Genomic DNA, 22,616 nt, shown 5'->3' with positions numbered 1-22,616 from the left:
AGTATTGATTTTCCTTGATTTCAGTCATTCCCAATGTCTTTCTTTGAATCAACGGATCCACTTACCAATGACCCGAGTCTACATCAATGTTGAACAGCTGATGCCCGACCCTACCACAATCAAATTCCAAGCTCTTGGTGTTCTGAGTACATCTCAGACAGATGATATACATGTCTGTAGCTATTTTACACACTCGTTAACTTTTATCTCAATGTCAGCTGATCGATAATGGGCCAGCAGGATATATCAGCAGGTTTCTCCTTTGTAAATCATCAGGGGACGACACACTTCTATCAAGCAGCAAAATCTTGTGTTCTATGCTTCCCTCCTTCGAGTGCAAAAAGCAGAGGCAATCCTAACTATGGGTGCTGAGCTGGGAAGCAAAAGATAACTTCTGATTTGACCGACCCAGGGATCGAACCTGGCACCTTTTGTGTGTGAGACAAACGTGATAACCACTACACCAGCCGGCCTGTGAAGTATGGTAACTAGCGAGGTAATTGGGATTATTAGTCTACTGAAAAGGAACTCACCACTTGTTTAGTTGTGCGGTTGTGGCTCGGTTCAGGTCGTCGTTGGGGGCTTGTCTCTTTCATCCGTGGGCAATTCTAGGCACCACAGAATCAATGTCATGGCGTGTATTATCATTTTTGTATCCAAGCCAAGCAAAAAGAAAATGCAAATTTCCCCGCCCTATCCCACCCAAATTATGCAAACTCCGTCTTTCCTTTTCCCGGCCAATTTCTGTCCAACCAATATCACGACTCCCCAGCTAGACCTTCCTCACACCAACCCCTCAAAGCTTCGCCTTGGCACCCTCAAGCAACTTATTCCCCAACTGAGCCATCTCAAACTTTCTCACCTTTCCACTCCCCGTCAATGGCACCGCAGCAGGAACCCCATCGTGGCCCAGCCAAAACACATGAGTGGGCGCCTTGTGCTTCCCCAGCTTCCGCCTACACCACTCACGCACCTCCTCAACAGTGGGCTTCGTGCTAGCAGTGTGAGCAGGGTCAAGCTGAAGAAACGCACCGACAACCTCGCCATAGTGTGCATCCTTCAGCCCGACAACCACAGCCATGGAGATGGACGGGTGGGCGACCAGCCGTTCTTCAATCTCGAGCGGGTAGATGTTCTCCCCTCCTCGAATGATGATGTCCTTGAACCGACCGGTAATGGTGCAGTATCCACGCTCGTCAAAGACGGCCTCGTCACCGGTGTGCAGCCACAAGACGCCGGCCTCGTCCTTCATCATGCAGTCGTTGGTCTTTTCCGAGTTGTTCCAGTAGCCGGCCTGGAGCTGGTACCCGCCGATGCAGAGCTCACCCCGGGTGCCGATGGGCACAATCACACCGTCGCGGTCCACAATCTTGGCTCGGGCGTGAGGCATCAGAGTGCCAACGGTGGTGAGACGGGTGTCGATGGGGTCGTCGGTGAAAGCGTTGAAGCAAGTGGGAGAGGCCTCGGTGAGACCGTAGCTGGATGTGAACTCCTTCATGCCGAGCTTGGAGACCATGAGCTCCATCAGGTAGCGAGGGACGGGGGCGCCGGCCACGATGCCGGTGCGGAGTCGGAGGTCGGCCGCCTTGAGATTCTTGGCTTTGGGAAGAGCCAAAAGACTGTCGAACATGGCGGGGACGCCATGAACAGCGGTGCACTGTTCCTCAATGATGGTGCGGAGGGTAGCAGGTGCGTCGAACACCTCGGCAGGGTAGATGATCTTTCCACCGTGAGTGATGACGGCCATGAGGCCAAGCACCAGACCGAAGCAGTGGAACAGAGGAGGCGGGCAGCAGAGAACGTCGTTGTGTGTGAGTCTCATGCGGTCTCCGATGAACCTGGAGTTGTTGACAATGTTGTGATGAGTGAGCATTGCAGCTTTGGGAAGACCGGTTGTGCCGCTGGTGAACTGGAGGTTGCAAACAAGGTGAGGAAGCACCTTGCTCTCAGCATGATGAAGGCGCTCGGGATCTACCCTAGCTCCTTGAGTGAGAAGCTCCTTGTAGGTTGGGTAACCCTCGGAATCACCGCGAAGGATCACAACCTTGGGGCCAGTCGCTCTGGCAGCAAGTTGTGTGAGTAGCGGGCCTTGATCGAGACGGCCAATCTTCTTGGTGGTGAAGAAAACCTTGCATTCTGGATCGTTGTTAGCATCACGGTGATCACCCATCAGAGCTGAGACATACCCGAGAAGGCGAGACCGTACAAGGCCTCAGTAGGGGTATAAGTGTTGTTCATGATGACGAGAATGGCTCCTATCCTGGTGGCGGCGAAGAAAACAGCAGCATATTGTTCGCAGTTGCCAGCCATGATGCCGACTCTGTCACCAACACCGATGCCCATCTCTAGAAGGGCGGCGGCCAGCAGCCGACTGTGGTGATTGAGCTCGTTGTAGGTCCATCTCGCTCCTGTCCATGGAATCACAATTCCCTCTCTGTTTCCGTGGTGCAGGCACTGAAGGTTGAGGAGTTCTCCGAGGGTGAGGTCGACAAGAGGAGGATCTGTTGGGCCCTTGAGAAGGGACAGCCTCTGAGGTTGTGGGAGGACAACGGCCTCTTCGACGGGATTTTGTACGGCAGACATTTTGATAACAATCCGGCCTGAACTGTGTGATTCCCGGCTGTCTGGAGGAACGGCGATAGCGAGAAGCTCGGGGTCTATTCTCGGCTCGATATTAACGAATGTAAAAGCTCCGGTCGACAAGAGCAAGATTGGTACTACCAGAACGACAGAACGGCTTCACAACTTTTTCAACAAATTACAAGACATCCCAGAAGAGTCGAGAACCGCCATGCCGGGGCCGGCAACGGGAGGGTTATGACGGGATGGCATGCGGCCCTACACACCCACGAAGCAGAAGGAGGGGGGGGGTCCCCCTTTTGCTGGAGACAAAATTTGTGCCGCATGGCCAGGCTTCCTGGCAACCGGTGGCCAATCGTGAATGTGACGCGCCCTCATGTCGGCATGTCCAGCCAGCCATTGATTAGATTGATAAGATGTGATCCACCCAAGCTCCCCTGCCACCGATCCTGTTGTGATGCTGCTGTCCCCTGACCTTGGGCCTGTCGAGTCAGACCTGGACTGCGTGAACAGCATCTCCAGTGCTTCGTTTCTCCATCGGATGCGGTCAGTCGGTAGGAGAAGAAGTGAAGATCCTCGGCTGGAACACAGAGAAGGTGGGGTGCATGGCAGATTTTTCTCTCTTGCTCCGAGAAACTTGGCTCGCAGAGGTTTGCCGTGAAGAGCGGAAAGGACGAGATGGACAGTTTGGTGCTAGCTCCATCTGATAAAGTCGAGGGCTGCAACTGAGCAGGGGGCAATGGTATGATTTTCAGACCCGCACTGTCCACTGCAACCCCTGTAAAATGCCTCAGAATAGCCGGCATCAAAACGATCTGATAAGATTAATCATGCCAAGTCTTTGTGTAGTGGGTTTTCCCGTTTTTTTCGTCTCTGTCTCGGAAGAGAAGACCTTCCTACAGCTGAGTTCGTGCCTCACTCTTTTATTCTTGTGACACGGTTCTTTACAACGAGGAAAGACTTGCCAGTTGCCACGGCCTGCAGAATGATGCCATCAAAGTCACACAACGTCCTCGAAATTTCTCAAGTCTTCTGTTCTGTGTCCCCTCCCTCCGAGGTCGGTTGGCCAAGGGTGGAGGTCTGACAGGGGTCTGCAGACAAAAATTATCTGATCCGCTTTCTGGCGTCCGAACAAAGTTATCAGATCCGTTCCCCAGCACGCCATGGCTTCTGTGCAACCACCCCCTGAGCCCCCTTTCCATTGGCCATCGTTTCGGAGCCTTTGGCTGGAAAGATGAAAGCAGCAAACCGGTTTTCACCGGCACTATGGATCTAGGAGCCACGCCTTCGGTCCTCGTTTGACCCGAGAAGCATCTCTTCGGTTGCGAGTTGCCCTGGGGGTTGCATTTCATTGCGAGTCTAGTGGGGGAGGGGCATCCTTGTTTTATTCTTTCTGTTTATTTTCCCACTGGACATGTGAAGACGAATTGGGACAGCTTTTCCGAAGGTGTAAAAAAAAAAAAAAGCTACGTGTAGTCCTCTTGAGTGTCAGACAAAACTACCACTCTCTCATCAGTGTAGTAGTGTCGTCATACGTTTCTCCCGCGAACCCGATCACACAGTATCACAATGGTGTCAACGCAAACAAAAGCGCGTCTCCAACTCGCGGAGTACGCTGCGTCTTCCGAGCCCATCCTCAAACTCCCTCACCCCTACCAGACCGCCTACCACGTCGTCAAGGGCCAGGAAGGCTTCCAGCTCCAAGCCCGTAAGGGCCTCAAGCCCCTTCGCGAGCCTATTCACAACGATGCCATCTTCTTCACAGCTCCCGAGGACCTCAAGCTCGGCGATAAGCCAAAAGACTCCAACAACACCGCCTGGGGCAGAGCAAAACGGACGCCGTCCGTCTCCATCACCTGGAGGAGCGAGCAACCACCCACCGTCGGCCAAGTGTGGCTCATCACCTACGCCGTCTTCATCCTCCGCCCCTCCGAGGAAGCCTTCCGCCTCGCCCTCTTCGGCTCCGGCGCCGACAAGCTCTCCTCCCAGCTCAAGGCCGTCGGCCTAGCCATTGACCACCCCACCACCGCCATCAAGGACGCCCCCCCAACAAAGGAGCTCGTCATCTCCCGCGGTGCCTTCTGGCAAGGCGCCGGCTCCCCCTTCGGCTCCCGCCCCGCCTGGGTCCCCGAAGAGCAGGACCCCGACCTCTCGGGCTACCCCCTCCCGCCCCCCGAGTACGTCATGACCAGCGACTCCTCCGCCCTCTGCTGGCACCCAAGGCGCCGGGCGAAACCTATCCCCGGCTCCGTCATTTACAGCCGGTACATTCCCCACCTCAAGGAGACGTTCAGCATGATCGCGCTCGACTATAAGAATGACGAACACCTCAACTTGTTCCACACCTGGCAGAACGACCCTCGCGTTTCCCAGGGGTGGAACGAGACGGGCACGGTCGAGCAGCACAGGGAGTACCTCCGCAAGGCGCACGAGGATCCCCATCAGATCACCATTCTCGCGCGGTTCGACGATGTCTGCTTTGCTTATTTTGAGGTGTACTGGGGCAAGGTATGTTCTTCCCACCCTCCTCATCAACACCTTGACATTGGGAAAGAAATACTAACAAAGCAACAGGAGGACCGCATCGGCGCGTACTACTCTGCCGGCGACTACGACCGCGGCAGACATTCCCTCGTGGGCGACGTCCGCTACCGCGGGCCCCACCGTGTGAGCGCCTGGTGGTCGAGCTTGATGCACTACCTCTTCCTTGACGAGCCCCGCACCATGAGCGTCGTCGGTGAGCCCAAGTACACCAACAGCTCAGTTCTCATGTACGACCTCATGCACGGCTTCGGTCTGGACAAGTTCATCGACCTGCCCCATAAGCGCTCCGCCTTTGTGCGCTGCTCGCGGGAGCGCTTCTTCCAGCTTTGCCCTCTGGATGAGAACGACAAGGTGATGGGCGGTACTGGTGTTGGGCTGGTTCCTAAGCTTTAATTTCTCTGTGTGCAATACGTAATGTCTTTTTTCTTCAGTTGTTATTCTGGATGGATGGGTTTGGGCAACATGGATGGTTAGTGTTAAAAGTTGGTCATTCCAATATTCTTCAACATTTCTCGTGCCTATGTGTCCTAAAAACTTCAATCAGAACAAGTTTTGTTGTAACCAAAAGAAAAGAAACGTCCCCTATATGTCATAAGATCTAAACCCTAGTCATACCAAATCCAACCACGTACTTTTTGTGAACCCAAAATCTCGCTATGCATCTCAAAACACCCTCACAACTTTTGCCTGTTTCCAAGCCCCAAGTGATTCCAGCAGACTGTACGACCGCTTTGTTAATGCCATCGAAGCTCGAGTTTCAGGATGCCAAAAGAAACTTACTCGTAAACCCAAGATCATCCCCAAAGAAGGCCTGCGAGACATCCTCACCGGCCGACACACCAGTCGCAGGCCAGTACGAAACCGCCTTCTTCCCCACCGCCAACCCAATCATGGGCGGGATCTCATCCAGCTTAAGGAAGGCAGGCTCCTTCCCAGAAGCAATCTCAATCATTCTCTGATGAATATTATTCCCAGCGAAAAAACCCATATGCATAGCCCCGCCGCACCTCTTAATCCCCGACCACTTTACCAAATCCCCAATAGCAAAGTGATCACTCCAGTTTGGCGTCTCAGCCGGGAAAGCCAAGCTACTCTGAATCTTCACATACCCCTCCTCATCCAACACACCAGTCTCCTTCACCCCCAAAAAAGCCGTCGACGGCACAGACCGGGACACCGCCAAGCTGACCTGATCGGCGAGAATGCTCTCCCCATCGGTAAACCACACCCTGACCGCCTTCTTCCCCTGCTCGTCCACCACCTCCTCCGTTTTATCCAACCTAGTGCTCATCCTCACGCCAACCCCCGCCTCAAGCAACAGCTCCAAACTCTTATCCTTGACCTCATCCGGCAGCGGCTCCGAGCTGAGAAGCTTATCCCTCGAGTGCACAAGCGTGACCTTCAACTGAGGCTGGACAAGCTTCAGCTCAGCAGCCATCTCGATACCGACCGCACCACCGCCCACAACCACCACGCCGTGGCGGGCAGTAGTGGCAGCACGGATATGGTCGCCGGCCTCAAAGAGAAACTGTTTCCTGCGGAGAGACTGCGGAACCACAGGCCAGACGCGGCGGAGGCCGGCGGCGGCGACCAAAAAGTCATATGAAAGAGTGCTTGTGTTTTCTGGGGAGGACACCAGGCCGTGGGGGAGGTAAGTGGCCGTCTTGGAGGTTTGATCAACTGACTTGACAGAGCCGTGGAGGACGCGGATGTGTTGGGATTGGGAGACGGCGGGGACGTCTTCGTATCTTACCCAGGACTTGGCCGCGTAGTCTTCGTCGGCCAGGGCGAGGGGGGAGCCGATGAGGTGGTCTGGAGGGGTGTGTGTTAGCATATGGTAAGCCAAAATAGAGGCGTAAATGAAAAGACTACTGACAGAAGCCATCACGTTCGTCTACAATGGTGATGTCAACGTTGAACTGTGGTGTCTCGATCACTGGCGCGCCCTCGACTGGCTTGGGGCCGCATCGTGGTGCGAGACCACTGCAGAGATCTTGGAGGTTGAGGGCGGCGGAGAGACCGCCGTAGGAGCCGCCCACGACGAGAACTTTGAAGGGCATGGCCTGGGTGGCGAGGGTGGGTGCTTGGACGATGGATCCCATTGTGGTCGTGCTGGTGTGTGTGACAGGAAAAAGAGAGAGAGAAGAAAGTATGTATATCCAGATGCAGTAATAACAATGTAGATGCAGATGGAACTGATGTCAGTGGCCGCTGCACAATGTCAATCTTTTCTTCTCTAACGGGAAACCTGAATGTATGATGGGAAAATGGGAAGGGGGGATGGGATGAGCGAAAGACCCTCCGACTTTCACTTTCTTGGACTTCTTATCCCGATTCCCCCACCTTCTTTTCCCCCAGTGCCCCCGAAGAGTTGCAATATGGACGCTTGCCCCACAAGGTCATCCTTCCATGCCCGTTTTTACCCTCCCCATTGGAGCCCTTTGCGCCGTTGTGTCATTTTGTGCATCCGCTGCGCTGGCTGCACCCCAACAGCTACTGGCCGGCCAGGAGTGCCAGGGTGCCAAAGTGCCTCATCAGCAGCAAGCAGCAGCAGCAGCAGGGGAAAAATTGACAAACGGGGGCTCCACCTCTTCCCTGGAGACGGGGGGACGTTGGCACATGCAACATGTGCCATCCGCGGAAAATAGCCATGTCACCGGCATCGGAATTGTGTCGTTCTAGGTCCAGATGGTGGTATCCTTTCCTTTGTGCCCCTTTGTCTTTATCTTCTCCAAGACCAGATTGTCGCCTTGACACAAGTCCCAACCCTGGATTGTGTTGTGCGACTTCCAAGACGCAACTTCAGAAGGAAAAAAAAGGTCCCCCCCGCTCTGAATTTGAACCGGCAAGGTGTGCCCCGGTGCAACCCACCAGGAGTGACCCACCTTTTCTGCAGGCTGATCTTATCAGATCATCAGATCATCGCTCAAGCAGGGATGGGCGGCTTCCAGTTCGGCCACACCGGTAAAACGCGGTACCGCATTTGCCGACAGTCTCCGTCGGCCATTCAACCCTAACCCTTTTTCTCCCAATTCTTTTAAACAACCTCACGACGTCAACATGCACGATGCTCAACAATTAGTGTATGCTCATATTCTAGTCCAAGAGCCCATCTATACCACATCAAAAACCAGGAAACTCCTTCCCCCACTCCTCCTTCCTATACCCCCCCTCCGGCACACCCCCGTTCTTCAGCCCACCCAAGAAGCTTGTGTGCAACCCATACAAATCCGGGTTCTGCCTCAACGCCTCCCTTTGACCCAGCACATCTTCCAAATCCTGCCCAACATCAAAATACTTGCCCCTCAGCACCTCCTTCCCCACCCCCGTCGCAAGCGCAACACACACCATCCCGTTCAGATACGGGGAGTCATCATAGATATCCAGCGCATTCACAAACTTGCTCTGCGCCTGAGGCGGAAGAGTAGACACAGATTCCGGTGAGTATTCTAAGTTATCTTCTGTTAGCCTATACCTTTAAGTAGTAGCATATGTGGAAGGACACACTCTTCAGCGTCATCGCGCTCTTAATCCCCCCAGGGTGCAGCGAATACATGTGCACCTCCTCTCCCAAACCGTCAATGTCAAGCTCCTTTTGCGCACAGGCGGTTAGGTTGATCAGTGCTGCCTTGCTGGAGCAGTACCCGGTGCTATATGGTATAGCCACTGTCCCGGCCCTCGAGGCAATATTCAGCACGCAGCCACTTCGCTGTTGTCGAAAATACGTGAGGAGCAGCCTCATGAGGTAATACGGCCCGTGGAAGTTGACCGCAATCTCCTTGATGAAATCCTGAGGCGCTTGGTCGTGAAGCTGTATCCCATTCATCAGTACCAACTCGACATGCCGAACCGTGAAAACATACCGGCCCAAGCCCGTTAGCCCCAGCATTGTTGATCAAAATATCTGCCCTACCATGCAGTTCCAAAGTCTAAACACCCAGTCAGCCATCTCACCCCCTACCCCCTTGAAAAGGAAAAGAAAAACCCGCCTCCTTAACAAGAGCCTCACACCCCCCAAGCTCAGCAATATCACACTTTATAAACGACACATCAGCAGCTCCAAACCGAAGACATCTCTCCTCCAGCTCGGGCGGTGGCGGCGTCCGGTTGTAAGTCAAGACCAGCGTTGCCCCCGCGACAGCAAACGACTCGGCGAGTCCTTGGCCGATTGCTCCCGCTGCGCCGGTGATGATGGTTACTTTGTTGCGGAGGGATCCCCTGTACTTGGAGGGCTCGATGAAGGGGTAGATATCGGTGCGGAAGCGGGGGGTGAATTGGGCGGTTTGGTCGGCCATGGTTGCTTAGGCAAGAAGATGAAGTGCTTGATGATAAAGCCAAGGTAGTTTGGACTGAAGAATTTGATTTCAGTTCTGGCTTCGAAGTGTCCACTCTCGCGGCGACATATCACAAGAAGGGTCACAGCCCCGCGGGGTAACAGAGGTGAGGTGGGATTACCCCGAGTCTTCTCCGAATTTTGACTGTTGGTTTCTCGAGGGTTTTCTGGATAAATACATGCGGTGTGTGCGGATGATTTGTTGGGGACGGACATAATTGTGGACCGCTGACCTATTATGAACAGAAGGAATGGAGTCGTTGATTGCATGGACATTGGGTATTTATAAGTGCCTTGACAGACCGGTTACCTTACCTTTCTATCGATGTCGATTATCTTGACAGTTCTAGTCGCCATCTTAATCTCAAAGAGGCTTTTTTACCAAATTACTTAGATACATAGTCAACAAAGAAACACTTCAGACCATACCTATATTTGCCCACAGTTTTGACTTCATTCCTATCAGCTCTCAAACACCATTTTCCAGAATCATAGACTTCAACCTCATCATCCGCCCAAATAATCATGACCATATGTTTACATTTCGACGACCTTGCCCCCCCTTAAGTCCACTCACTCCAACTGATCCCCCCCCTCTTATACCCCCCCTCCGCCCCCGCTTTATACACCACCCCATCCCTCTCGAACTGCGGCCCCTCGGCATCAACAATATACCCCAACTCGCACCTATCAAACCTAACCTTCTTCTGCTGCTGCTCATAAAAAACATCAAACCTCTTCCCGAGCGCATCATGCAAATTGGCCACATTCCCCTGCGGATGCAGCGCCTCCCACGGTCTGACACAAGTCCTCCCCTTGCAAGACTTGAGCACAAACAACAAAGAATCCAACCGAGCAATCACCTTGTGAAACTCCACTCCAAGAAGAGTCTTGGGCTTGGTAGTCGCAGGATGAAGCAAATTGTTGATTTGGTAGGGGTCAGTCTTTCCAACATTAGCATCTTTGCCATTTCATGTCAGGGAAAAAAAGGGAAGGGGGGGACTCACACTCAAATCATAAAGCTCATGCTCATTATTGCACCAAACCGCGTAATAAAAATTATACCCCCTCCCAATAATCCTCAACCCCTTGTACGTGTTATTCAGCGTCAACCTCTCCTCATCCTCATCAAACAACTTGCCCCCCTCCGAAACAGAAAACCCCCAAAACTCCACCGTCACATGCTCGTGTCTCGTCTTGACCGTGTCCTCAATGTCCTTCCGACTCAGCGGAATCGCCTCACCGTCAAAGTCCGCTCGATGAGGCAAACCGGCAATGTTAAGAATCGTAGGCGCCAAGTCAACGTGCGTGGTGACAATCTCCGAAACCACCCCCTTCGCCACGCCAGGACCGCGAATGATAAGCGGGATGTTGATATCCTCCTCAAACCCGCACTCCTTCCCAGGATTAAGACGGTGCTGACTGATATGATACCCATTATCGGTCGTGTAAAAAATGTACGTATTATCCAGAACGCCATGCTCCTCCAACCGCTCCACAACCGAAGCAACCAGCTCGTCGACCGACTGCAGGGTGCGAAGCCTCTGGCGGTAAAAGTGATCATTGTAGTCAATATTCTCCTGGTTGAGCTTCTTGCGAAGCCGGACCCAGTTCGCCCCCGTCGGCTTGTCAGGGTTGAAGTTGGGGGTCCGGGGGATCTTGACGTCTTTGAACAAATGCTCGTGGCGCTTTGCCGGGACGGGGGGCCCGAACTTGGCGAACTCCTCAATGTCGGGGAGGTTGCCCCAGTCGTCGCCCATGTCATCCCCCAGAGTGTTCGACTCGACGTTGCTGTGGGGAGCGACGGGGGCGATGCCGAGGAAGAAGGGGCCGTCGGCTCTGACGGCTTCGTCGACAAAGCCGAGGGACTTCTCCGCGAGGACGTCGACAGAGTGGAATCCCTCGTAGCTCTTGGGGGGGTCCTGGTTCCGTTGGAAGGAGGAGTTGAGATAGTTGTAGGTGTATGGGTCCAGGAGAAAGTCGGAGCCGTTCCAGCCGGCCGGGTAGGGCGAGTTGTAGTTCTCGACAGTGTGGGCGTTGAACAGCTTGCCGGTGTAGTAGGTGTTGTAGCCGGCCTCCTGAAGCCAGATTGGGAGGTAGTTGTTGTTCAACCCTTGATTGATGAACTTGGGATAGCCACCTGGGATACCTGGTAAGCTTGTGCCCGGCGCAGCGTAGTGAGAGGAATCTTACCATGTGGAGGGTTGACATCGGTGACATTGGTGTTGTGAGCTTGCTGGCCGGTCAAGAGAGATACTCTGGCGGGGCAGCAGATGGCTGTGGTGCAGTAGTGGCGCTTGTAGAGGGTGCCCTCGTCGAGAAGGTGCTTCTTGATCAGGGGGACATAGTCGAGGGAGTTCATGTGCAAATCTTGGTCATCGGTCAGGATGAAGACAATATTTGGTTGCTTGCCCCCCTTGGTTGCCGGTGTGCTGTCCAGCCGGTCATCTCCCAACGGCTTTTGGCTGCCATGGCTGGCCAAAGCCGCCGTGGGCAATTGCAGACCTGCTGCAAGTGCAGCTCCTGAGAAACGCATGGCGACAAGTCACTTCGGGGGCCAATGCAAAGAGGCTGATGAGGTGACAGATATCCAAGAAGCATGGAGAGACATTTTGATTCATATTTATCATTTCTTTGATTAGCACCAGACCGGTGGACCGGTGATTGTGAGGTTGCCGAGGAATGGTTCTTAGCTCTGCCTTGTTGATTGCGTAATAGTTCGCGGCAATTGCAAAGACCAATACTCGCTGTTAACCACCACCGACCCCCACATCCCGGATGGCTTCGTGTGGTGTTGTCAAACATGCTTGCAGCTGCACTAGCAGTTCGCAGAGCCCCTGAAGATGGGGTAAATGCCACCAAACGAGCCTTGCGACATTGCCTTTTGTATGTCGTGATCGCCTGAGCTGTACTACACCGGCCGGCGATAAGTCTTTGTTTCCGGGGACGACTATTTCGAATTTTTGGCCGAGGCCGGCCACGAGCTGAAGGCAGAAGCGCGATTGATTTTCTTGTTGGGAAAACCTTGTGATAACTGCATCGACAAAACTGATCAGTTGCAGTCCATTGTTTGGTGGAGCAACCATGGCACGAATTTCAGACCCAGCAGGTGGCCAACCAACCGAGCAGTCGCCCCTTCTCAGCAATGTGCCAGTTATCATTGAGACGCCGCCAAACTCTGAGGCGCTTCCAATCAGTGAGAATGGGTGTGTTGTGAAAAAGGTCGGCGTGGATGAAGAAAGTGTGCGCAGCGGGGAGATTGCGACTGGCATCTCGAGAACACAGGTGGCTCGCATCATTTCAGTCCTGCTCATCGGTTCGTCCCTTCCTTTCCTTCCCAATTCAAAGAAAACTCATGACGCTGAGACTCAAAATCTTCAGGCATTTTTGTTGCTCACTGCGACGGCTCCATCCTGCTGGCCACGCACTCCAACATTGCCTCCGAGTTCAACGACTTGGGCAACTCGACATGGCTGATCACCGGTTTTGCCATCACCGGCGCGGCAACGCAGACACTCTACGGAAAGTTGAGTGATATCTACGGCAGAAAGACGCTCGTCATTTTTGCCTATGCCATTTTCGTTTTTGGTTGGTAAGTTGAAATCCCGACTGTTTGTTAAGAAGAAGCAATAGCTGACCATCTGCAGTTTTATTGTGTGAGTTTGCTGTTTTCCGGCAGAAGAGATAAATAAATACTGAAAACAAACAGGGGCATCGGCCAGACAATGGGCCAGGTCATTCTTGGCCGAGTCATTTCAGGGGCTGGCGCCTCTGGCATGGCTTCGCTGGTGTCAATCTTGATCACTGGTAGGAATGGTGCACAGCCGGAAGCTTTGACCACAATCACTAACAACAAATAGATCTCCTTCCCATCCGAGAGGTCGCTCAATGGCGCGCCTACGTCAATCTAGTGGCTACATTTGGTCGATCTATCGGCGGTCCTCTCGGCGGCTGGCTCGTGGATGTAATCGGATGGCGCTGGTCTTTCTTCGGGCAAGTCCCCATCATCCTCGGCGCCATCATCCTCGTTGCAATCTATCTGCCGAGCCACACTGAGCCAACCTCGGATGCTGTCTCGACCAGCAGTGCCGAGGCCGAAATCCGCAAATCCGAGTTCAGCCGGATCGACTTCAAGGGGTCCTTCATCTTCGCCTTTATGATCCTCGCCCTACTCACACCCATCGAGCTAGGCGGTGTCAAGCTACCCTGGTCATCTCCCATCACGATTAGTCTCATTAGCTTCAGCTTTGTGCTCATTGCTGTTTTTGTTGCAGTCGAAAAACGCCAAGAGGAGCCGATTCTGCCACTGGAGATCTTTCATCAGCGGGATGCCGTTATTTCCTACCTGATTTTGGGACTTCAAACAGCCGCCCAGCTTGGAGTAAGTTTTCCTGAAACCATTCAGGTATAAAAATCACTAACACTTCACCCAGCTCATGTTCTCCGTCCCCCTCTACTTCCAAATCACCTCCCGCTCCTCCGCCTCCTCAGCCGGTGCCCACCTGGTCCCAGCCGTAGCAGGAAACGCCATCGGCGGCGTCCTCTCCGGCATCCTCATCAAACGCTCCGGCCGCTACAAGGCCCTCATCATCCTCGCTGTCACCTTCTCCTCCCTCTCCTACCTCCTCCTCATGCTCCGCTGGCATGGCAACACCAACGTCTGGGAATCCCTCTACATCTTTCCCAGCGGCTTCGGAACCGGCATCGCCCAGTCAGCCGTGTTCATCTCCCTTCAAGCCGTCGTCGACCCCGCCCACGCGGCACCTTCGATCTCGTTCATGTATCTCTCTAGCACCATCGCTTTGACAATGGGACTCTCAGTGTCGAATGCGGTTATGAAGGCTGCTCTGAGAAGGACTCTGTTCAATAGGCTTGCCGGACTTGGGTTTGGGGCGGTGGAGATTGCAAAGGTTATTGCTGAGACGGTGTCAGATGTGGATTATGTTGATAGGGCGAGGGGGGTGGTGCAAAAAGCGGTGGTTGAGAGTTATGTGGACGGGTTGTGGTGGAGTCACGCGGTGTCGTTTTTCTTTTCTGCGTCGGCGTTTGTGTTGGCGTTGTTTATTAAGCAGAGGAGGCTTGAGGGGACGGCATGAGTATCTGCTGTGTGGTCAAGCCTGAGAGGGTTGGGGACTGTGGATTGCTTTCGAGTTGTTTGGAGTGGGGATTTTAAAAGTTTTATTGAAAAGACGTATGGGTTCAACTGCTATCAATAGACCTGCGTCAAGTAAGCGTACCTAGATAGTTTATTGGATAGTATTTCAAGATGCAAGCAAAAGGGTAAAGAGGTAGACAGCAACTATGTGATTCCCAAATACAGATGGTTAGGATAGGTAGTTGATTTATAGCCTTGAACTACCTCCTCAAAAGATCAACATGAACCAGATAAGCAAAGACCTGATCAGTAACCTCCTACCAAAGTCCTCACCCGGCATTAAGCTGAGACAGAAGCTACCAAAAAACATACAACACCAGGGATTCCCCAGTGGTCACCCACCTGAGTACTAGTCTGGCGATCAGCTGTTTGACTCGGGCAGAGCGGACGGGATGCCGTATTTTCAGCTGTCTATGGTCGTATGTGACGGTTTGGGCAAGAATGTGCTGTTATGAAAGTTTGGTGCTGATGGCCAATATTTCATCTCCTTCAGCAACAACCCCTACCCTACTACCGGGTTGCGTGTCAACCATTGCGCCACGTTCACGCTGAAAAGGCAAAGTATGTATGAACTTCCAAAATCATAAAAATATTGAACAATACAAAAGTGAAAAATCCCAATCAGTTTTGGAGAAATGGCAAAAGATGCGGTTTGTGTGGATCGAACACACGACCTTCAGATTGACTTCCTGAAGTTAACTTCAGTCTGACGCTCTCCCAACTGAGCTAAACCCGCTTCGGCAATTTTCGACTAAGAACTTCCACACATCAGTGCAGCTACTGTCCAAACAGTATCAGTTGCCCAGAACTCTAATATCTTTCCCCTCAACACTACACAAGTCCATATACACAACATCCTACAGCCATCATATTTTTATGCCATTCCATTCCTACAATGCATGCTCAAAACAACGAAATAACAGCAACACAGAAAAACATGCTCGCTATCCCCATAATTTACTTACTCCCCCTTCTTCTCAGCCCCCTTCTCAGCCCTCTCCCTCCTCCTCTTCCTCCAAGCCTTAATCTCGTTAATTAACCCCATAACCAACGGCACCGCCACCGGCCCCAATAGCGGCAGGTAAACAGCAATCTTGTGCTCGTCAGGGAAATACAACTGCCCAACCATGCTCTTCTCGAAAAACGCCCTTTCCGCCTCAGCCCCTGCAATCCGCGCGTGAGCCAGTCCTTCAGTGCCGCCTAGGTTGTCGCAAGCGAGGCGCAAGTGCGACATGGTCTTTGTGACGCCGTCTGCGACGCTACTCGGGATTGAGATGGAGGGAAGAGCCATGGCAAGACGGGCGAGAGATCCAAGGGTAGACGAGGCACGGAGGAGCAGGTCGGCAGACCGGATACGCGCGAGGGTGGAGAGGCGCAGGGGTAGAGAACCTGACTCAGGGGTGCCGGTGAGTGACAAGAGGTGAGAAGTGAATGTCAAAAGGGGCTGCTTGAGGGTGGCGGCCGCGACGTGGGTGGTGTCGCCAGGGAGGGACAGCAGAAAGACGGTGCCCCATTGGGGGATCAGCCATGAATGGGAGGTCGGCGCAGCCTCCTGCGAAGGGGACGCAATGGTTTGGTTCCCCACAAACACAATGAAGTTGATGGTTGGCGCACCACCGATGGAGGGCGACAGTGGCCATTCTGCGGCGTTGATGAAAGAGGACAAATCCTCCTTGTTGAGAACTTGGTTCTGAACACCAGGTGAAGCGTATAGTTGCACCTGGGTATCGATCGTGAAATTGTGAATGGGCGAGAGGACGTCCAGCACGGGCTTCATGTACTCTTCGATGGCGGTCTCGATATCCCAGCTACTTGGTAGAGGCCCACTTGTAAACAGAGAGAAGGTAAGATGGTAAGTCGGCGCATATTTCAAGGATCTTGTCGTGCGCTTGGCAAGAGCTTCGGCGGTTTCTGGCGATAATCCAAGCGGCCTGTGTTCCGACGGCATCGAGTTCGTCGAGAGGAGGTACGAGATGGTGGCCTGTTCCTCGGCGAACGTGGTCCTTAGCTGACTTGCGATATATGTGGCAAGCGCCGACGAGGAAGCGGTTGGAGAGGGTATCGTGTTTTGTGGGTAGGTGATATCCAGAATAGGTTCGTATGGATCAAGCGTTGCGGTTGTGCCCTCGCCTGGAGTGAGGCGAATAGTCAAGGCGCTGCCATTGTCGGCCGAATCCTGCTTCTCATCGCCCATCTGAAGGCGAAGATGATGCCCGGCGAAATCATTAAGATCGTCAAGGGCGTGCTGGGTCAGCCGAAGTAGGTTTTGAGCTTCTTGATCCTGAAGCGATGTGGCTTGTATCGAGATGCGGAGGGGGAAGACGGGGCGACAGGCCTAGAACATGGCGGGCAGCGTTAGCAGTCAGTTTTGGAGCAGGCCGTGGAACTGCCAACCTTTCCGTCTGCCCATTCTAACATGTCCTCTAAGGGAAGATCGGCGCGGTATATGGTGGTGGTCTTCCACCATATGGGGAGACCCAAAAGGAGGACAATCAGCCAAAAGGAGAGGATGACATGGCTGCGCCGGCGCACGTCAGTTGGCTTCTCTGGCGGGGGAAGTTTTTTGGATGAAGTTGGCGCTTCTTTCTTGGGGGATATCGTTGCGATGGAAACGTCATTGTCGTTGCTGGGGAGTGGTTGAGCAGACATGGCGATGCGGACTCGGCGGCGTCCATCGAGTTCGTTGCCGGCGCCTTGAATCGAGAGGAACACGCCTCACCACGAATGCGCCAGCGCGACACAATGCTTGCAGCAATTAAAGCCAAATTTCTCAGTCTGGTTAGACACTTTCAGGTGCGCACGTGAAGATAACGATAAACGGGTGTCGGGCATGGCAACGGCAGCGGGGGAGGCCAGCGTTGAAACCCGCCGCGCCTCGTCATTCGCGACACGGAGTCGGGAGCTCCTAAGCCAACGCAATGGGTCCACATGGTCAAAGCTTCGATGCCGCTTCCATGCACTGCGCGCCGTTTGAATGTCAACCATACTCTTGGACCCTGAACGTCACTTGGTTAGGTACAAGTATACTTACTACCCGACCACCTGGGATGCTAGGTTCAATAGGAACCGGACGGCGTTGTTTCTCAGTGGCACACATGAACGACAGCGGTCCAAGAGTGACAATTCTCACTCTCAACGTGTGCTTCGGCCTATCCGGATCTCGCGAGGCACCACGAGCACCAGCCCAGTTTAAATGGGAAGTTCCTTGGCTCTCGCCCAGTGGCGTACATACGAACCGAGGTCCATTTGAAGAGCATGGATGCATGTCGAGTGGCCTGTGTTGCATCGGGGTCGTTGAACGAGACGATCAGCCCGTTCCTACCGGCGGCTTTCGTGACCGCCTCCCGACACCACGCAGTCCGATATCGAGGTATAAGGAATGCTGTGTCACCCTATCTGTCACTCACTTGATATATATCTCCATCCCACACTTCAACTTTGGTCTTTCGTTTAACAACGTCAGTTTGCGGAACCACCCGTCGATGACGGCGCTGTATCCGACCAATCCCTGCTAGTGCAGTTAAGAAGTTCCAGGTACGATCAACCACGACCGACTTGCCGGATCTGAAGTTAGGGTCAACATTCCACTCGCCCGCTGCGACGTTGCTTGCCTTTTTATTAACACCATGTTTTTATATAAAGATCTTTAATCCTTCCTGTTTGCAATACCATTTCGCTTTCGAGGTTCATCAGTGCTGTTTTAGCAGTTTAGCGACCTCGAAATAGCCAAAAAAAAACACGCGATCATGGCTGCTTGTAAGCTGCTTCCGATTCACATGCATCTTAGTTCTTAGTACAACAACCTGATATCTGACAGCCCGCAGTGCCGGTATCTCTTCCAGTCGCCGCCTCGGCCTTGACGGCCACCGCAGCATATCTGAATGCTCGATGGCAGGTCTCTTACGATCTCCACTTGTTGAAGTCTATCCTGCCCACGGTAGCAAACGTGGCATGGTGGACTCAGCGTGATCGTGTCAACTTCTTTTACCGCCTCGAAGACCTCGCCACCTCCAAGTCCTCAGAAAACCGCGTTTTCCTTCGTTTTGAAGACATGACTTACACATATGCGCAAGCCTACGACACAGTTCTCCGCTATGCCAATTTTCTCAAGGATCGCCGGGGTGTGAAGAAGGGGGAGATGGTTGCGCTTGACTTCCAGAATACCGACACTTTTATTTTCTTGTTGCTGGCTTTGTGGGCTATCGGGGCTGTTCCGGCACTTATCAACTACAACCTCACCGGTGCGGCACTCGTTCACTGCGTCAAGAGGGCGAACGCGCGGTTGATGCTGATCGACCCCACCGTGGCTGGAGACGTTGGGGAGGATGTCAAGTCCGAGCTGAGCGGAACCATGTTTGAAGTTGTGACACCACAGTTGGAGAGTCAGATGTTGGCGTTTGATGGTACCAGGCCTGCGGATGAGCTGCGGAGTGGTGCGGCGGGCGAGGCAATGGGCATACTTATTTATACAAGCGGCACAACAGGCTTACCCAAGGCCGCGATTGTTTCTTGGGCCAAGGTTGCTGTTGTTGGTGGTTTTACATCTCGATTGGTTGGCACGGGCAAGAATGATGTGTTTTACACTGTAGGTGCCATGTCTACAGCGAGGAAGCTTCGTCACTGATCACCACAGTAGGCAATGCCCCTTTACCATTCGACGGCTATGCTGCTGGGATTTGCTCACACTTTGAACGTGGGCGCTACATTTGCCATGAGCAGGAAATTTTCCACTAGTCACTTCTGGGACGACGTCCGAAAACACAATGCCACGATCATCCAATACGTCGGCGAAACATGCAGATATCTGCTCTCGGCCCCAACAAAATTGGATCCCGTCACGGGCGAGAACCTCGACAAGAAGCACAAAGTCCGGGTCGCCTTTGGAAACGGTCTTCGCCCCGACGTGTGGAATGCCTTCAAGGAGCGGTACGGCATTGAGACGATTGCCGAGTTCTACGGCGCCACCGAGGGAAGTTTTGCAACATGGAACGTGAGCAGAAACGACTTCAGCATGGGCTCCGTAGGACGGGCTGGCGCCCTATACAACCTGCTTGTTGGCCGGTCTATCGCCATCGTCGAGGTTGATCATGAGACGGAATTGCCACTCAGAGATCCCAAGACTGGATTCTGCGTGCGAACACCGGAGGGCGAGCCAGGCGAATTGCTCTTTTGTCTCCCGGCGAAGAATGTAGAGGCGAGGTTCCAGGGATACTACGGCGATGCGGGTGCCACGTCCAAGAAGATCATGCGCAATGTCTTTTCGAAGGGCGATGCTTGGTTCCGGACTGGTGATGTGGTTCGTCGAGATGGCGAGCACAGGATCTACTTCAACGACCGGATCGGCGATACCTTCAGGTGGAAGAGTGAGAATGTGTCGACCGCTGAGGTGGCTCATATCCTGGGACTTCATCCAGGAATCCAAGAGTCAAATGTGTATGGCGTAGAGATTCCGGGACATGAGGGCCGGGCTGGATGCGCAGGCGTGGTTTTCAAGCCCTCGGCTTTGGGACATGACGGTGTTCCTACCAGCGAGACGCTCAAGACGCTGGCGGAGCATGTAAGGGCCAACCTGCCCAGATACGCGTTGCCTCTTTTCCTCCGAGTCGCCAAGGATGGGTCGCTCGAGAGCACCGGGACAAACAAACAGCAAAAGGTCGGCCTGCGAAACGAGGGCGTGGATCCTAGCAAGACTGGCAATGATGATATCTTCTGGTTGAAGGGGGCATCATATGAGAGGTTTGGGTCGAATGATTGGAGCTCGCTGCAGGGCGGCAAGGTGAAGCTTTGACGACGGGAGGGTGTTGCGAGGACGGTTTCCAGCGGGCGCTTGGAGTTTCATTATGGCCCTTTTTTCTTTGTTAACATTGTTCCTCTGTCGATCATCATACTTTGATACCCGAGACTGTTGTAGAGTAATGACCTATTGTGTATATGATGACCATGTGAGCAAGCCACCGGCAACCGATGCTCCGATATGCGGATGGCGATGTAGGTATCGAACCCACTCTAAACGAGAGTGCCAAGAATGACTTCAGTAGCCCCCGCCTCCATCCACCCAGACAGCATTGGCGTTGTCAATAATCACCACCAAAGTGCAACCCCCCCACTATGGCGTTGTGAGGGTTGCGACAACACACTCCAAATGACATAATATTTTATGTCGTCTTCGGGACCAATCACGGGCGTGCTTGATCGCGCAATGCGCCGCCAATCCCAATTCGGACACTGAGGGGCAGCTCTCTACCCCACGTCAAGCTGACGGAGGGGCAAATCTCCCCCAAGATGCCCCGCGTCGGACCGCCCAGGAGGGGAGCTCGCAGCTTCTGTGACGGCTGGTTTCGGGCTGTCGCTGGGATCAAAGGCGTGAATGGATGGCTATGGGACGAGAATGTCTTCGGTCACTTGCCAGCCCAGCCATTGTCACGCGTAGCGAGGCCCAGGAAAAAGCCGCTTTATTAATCCAGGCGAGCTGAGGAGAGTCGGAGGCCCAAGGAGTCGGAGGAGCCCACCGTTCACAGGAGCTGCTGCAAGTTTAAATGCCCACGGTCTGCCCCTCCATCACCTCATACGTAGTTCTCCTTTCTCCTGTTCTTCCCATCTCCAGCCTGTCTTCTTCGTCTTCTTCTATACCCTACTTTCACGATAAGATACCCAAACACCTTCCCAATGGCTGCTGAGCGTAACGAACCGTATGTTCCCTCTCGCCAGCTCCCCATCTTGCTTCATCGTGCCAGGCAACTAACTGTTTACTTTTATGTAGCCTCCGTCTGGGCACCATTGCCCCCAACTTCGAGGCCGAGACCACCAAGGGTCCCATTGATTTCCATGAGTTCATTGGCGACAACTGGGTCATCCTCTTCTCCCACCCCGAGGACTACACGCCCGTCTGCACCACCGAGCTCGGTGAGATGGCCCGCCTCGAGCCTGAGTTCTCCAAGCGCGGCGTCAAGCTCATCGGTCTCTCTGCCAACACCCTCGGCAGCCACGAGGGCTGGATCAGCGACATCAAGGACGTCACCGGCTCCCAGGTCAACTTTCCCATCATTGCCGACAAGGAGCGCAAGGTCGCCTACCTTTATGACATGTGAGCTGGACCTACCTGTGCTACCAATACCACAAGCACTCACTGACATGTGTAACCACAGGATCGACTACCAGGACACCACCAACGTCGATGAGAAGGGCATTGCCTTCACCATCCGCTCCGTCTTCTTCATCGACCCCAAGAAGACCATCCGCTGCATCCTCTCCTACCCCGCCTCCACCGGCCGCAACAGCGCCGAGATCCTCCGTGTCATCCAGTCCCTCCAGACCGGTGACAAGCACAAGGTCACCACCCCCATCAACTGGGTCCCCGGTGATGATGTCATTGTCCACCCCAGCATCAAGGGCGACGAGGCCACCAAGCTCTTCCCCAACCTCCGTGCCGTCAAGCCTTACCTCCGCTTCACCCCTCTCCCCGAGATTGACTAAATGGGATCGCGGACGGAGAAGAATATGGTGTGGTGTTTAGGAATGGGGCGATGATATCAGAACGTTACGCATATAATGAAGTCAAAGAAAAAGTCGGCGCCGATTCGAAAAGGTCAGGGATTGTTGACAGGCGTTTGAATGGGCAAGGAACAGGGACCAAAGGGAATTCTTCTGGCGGAGCTTCTATGGAAGCTATTTGCTTAATCTAGGCCGTTGTAGAGATGTAGCTAGCAAACATGAGCAATACGAGCCTTTTTTAACTCCAGTTCTTTGTTAGTGGAAATTGTAATTGTTTCTGTCTGCATTAAACCATCAAGGTCCTCGCTCCTATTGCGGAGCTATATGATTAAATGCTGCTTCTTAATGACATGACCTTGCCTAGACTTGAAACACATTGGTAGAAAGGAAAGATCGATACCTGGTTCATCACATGGAACGCCATGTCAGACGAGAGGTGCCTGTCACTGCGAGAACTCACTGCTGATTCGTGCGATGGCCTTCCTATTTGGGAGGACTTCCGAGCATTTTCAG

At 53.4% G+C, this 22,616-nt stretch overlaps 9 protein-coding genes and 2 non-coding genes across 11 annotated transcripts; 4 read left to right on the top strand and 7 right to left on the bottom strand.

Moving 5' to 3' along the window:
* Positions 1 to 400: 400 nt before the first annotated feature.
* Positions 401 to 473, bottom strand: QC763_0085190. The gene has a single exon. It is a non-coding gene; the product is annotated as a tRNA-Val (tRNA).
* A 195-nt stretch (positions 474 to 668) lies between these two features.
* QC763_504770 (uncharacterized protein) lies at positions 669 to 3,951 on the bottom strand. The gene is made up of 2 exons (XM_062913070.1): positions 2,187 to 3,951; positions 669 to 2,136 (listed from the first exon to the last, which is right to left on the bottom strand). Exons 1-2 carry the CDS (start codon positions 2,581 to 2,583, stop codon positions 797 to 799), a joined length of 1,737 nt encoding a protein of 578 aa, XP_062764323.1. The 5' UTR covers positions 2,584 to 3,951; the 3' UTR covers positions 669 to 796.
* Positions 3,269 to 5,632, top strand: QC763_504760 (uncharacterized protein). Its single transcript, XM_062913069.1, has 2 exons — positions 3,269 to 5,088; positions 5,155 to 5,632. The coding sequence occupies exons 1-2, from the start codon at positions 4,150 to 4,152 to the stop codon at positions 5,515 to 5,517; spliced, it is 1,302 nt and encodes a 433-aa protein (XP_062764322.1). The 5' UTR covers positions 3,269 to 4,149; the 3' UTR covers positions 5,518 to 5,632.
* On the bottom strand, positions 5,600 to 8,001 carry QC763_504750 (uncharacterized protein). The gene is made up of 3 exons (XM_062913068.1): positions 7,001 to 8,001; positions 5,905 to 6,936; positions 5,600 to 5,842 (listed from the first exon to the last, which is right to left on the bottom strand). Exons 1-3 carry the CDS (start codon positions 7,224 to 7,226, stop codon positions 5,799 to 5,801), a joined length of 1,302 nt encoding a protein of 433 aa, XP_062764321.1. The 5' UTR covers positions 7,227 to 8,001; the 3' UTR covers positions 5,600 to 5,798.
* A 246-nt stretch (positions 8,002 to 8,247) lies between these two features.
* QC763_504740 (uncharacterized protein) lies at positions 8,248 to 9,419 on the bottom strand (the record flags this gene model as incomplete). The annotated part of the gene is made up of 4 exons (XM_062913067.1): positions 8,248 to 8,573; positions 8,632 to 8,935; positions 8,988 to 9,053; positions 9,114 to 9,419. 4 exons carry the CDS (start codon positions 9,417 to 9,419, stop codon positions 8,248 to 8,250), a joined length of 1,002 nt encoding a protein of 333 aa, XP_062764320.1.
* A 601-nt stretch (positions 9,420 to 10,020) lies between these two features.
* QC763_504730 (uncharacterized protein) lies at positions 10,021 to 12,774 on the bottom strand (the record flags this gene model as incomplete). The annotated part of the gene is made up of 3 exons (XM_062913066.1): positions 11,651 to 12,774; positions 10,465 to 11,597; positions 10,021 to 10,401 (listed from the first exon to the last, which is right to left on the bottom strand). The coding sequence occupies exons 1-3, from the start codon at positions 11,991 to 11,993 to the stop codon at positions 10,021 to 10,023; spliced, it is 1,857 nt and encodes a 618-aa protein (XP_062764319.1). The 5' UTR covers positions 11,994 to 12,774.
* QC763_504720 (uncharacterized protein) lies at positions 12,236 to 14,710 on the top strand. The gene is made up of 6 exons (XM_062913065.1): positions 12,236 to 12,773; positions 12,839 to 13,049; positions 13,105 to 13,113; positions 13,167 to 13,264; positions 13,318 to 13,838; positions 13,891 to 14,710. The coding sequence occupies exons 1-6, from the start codon at positions 12,542 to 12,544 to the stop codon at positions 14,551 to 14,553; spliced, it is 1,734 nt and encodes a 577-aa protein (XP_062764318.1). The 5' UTR covers positions 12,236 to 12,541; the 3' UTR covers positions 14,554 to 14,710.
* Positions 14,711 to 15,258: 548 nt separating this feature from the next.
* On the bottom strand, positions 15,259 to 15,348 carry QC763_0085120. Its single transcript has one exon. It is a non-coding gene; the product is annotated as a tRNA-Phe (tRNA).
* On the bottom strand, positions 15,260 to 17,697 carry GPI17 (GPI transamidase component). The gene is made up of 2 exons (XM_062913064.1): positions 17,007 to 17,697; positions 15,260 to 16,947 (listed from the first exon to the last, which is right to left on the bottom strand). The coding sequence occupies exons 1-2, from the start codon at positions 17,259 to 17,261 to the stop codon at positions 15,574 to 15,576; spliced, it is 1,629 nt and encodes a 542-aa protein (XP_062764317.1). The 5' UTR covers positions 17,262 to 17,697; the 3' UTR covers positions 15,260 to 15,573.
* Positions 17,591 to 20,551, top strand: FAT1_2 (long-chain fatty acid transporter fat1). The gene is made up of 3 exons (XM_062913063.1): positions 17,591 to 18,368; positions 18,437 to 19,197; positions 19,249 to 20,551. Exons 1-3 carry the CDS (start codon positions 18,359 to 18,361, stop codon positions 20,398 to 20,400), a joined length of 1,923 nt encoding a protein of 640 aa, XP_062764316.1. The 5' UTR covers positions 17,591 to 18,358; the 3' UTR covers positions 20,401 to 20,551.
* A 286-nt stretch (positions 20,552 to 20,837) lies between these two features.
* PRX1 (peroxiredoxin 1) lies at positions 20,838 to 22,407 on the top strand. The gene is made up of 3 exons (XM_062913062.1): positions 20,838 to 21,301; positions 21,373 to 21,696; positions 21,758 to 22,407. Exons 1-3 carry the CDS (start codon positions 21,279 to 21,281, stop codon positions 22,083 to 22,085), a joined length of 675 nt encoding a protein of 224 aa, XP_062764315.1. The 5' UTR covers positions 20,838 to 21,278; the 3' UTR covers positions 22,086 to 22,407.
* Positions 22,408 to 22,616: the final 209 nt, after the last annotated feature.

The sequence above is a fragment of the Podospora pseudopauciseta genome (assembly GCF_035222475.1).
Source record: "Podospora pseudopauciseta strain CBS 411.78 chromosome 5 map unlocalized CBS411.78m_5.2, whole genome shotgun sequence".
Classification (NCBI taxonomy): Eukaryota; Fungi; Ascomycota; class Sordariomycetes; order Sordariales; family Podosporaceae; genus Podospora; species Podospora pseudopauciseta.
This window is presented reverse-complemented; position numbering and strand designations above follow the sequence as displayed.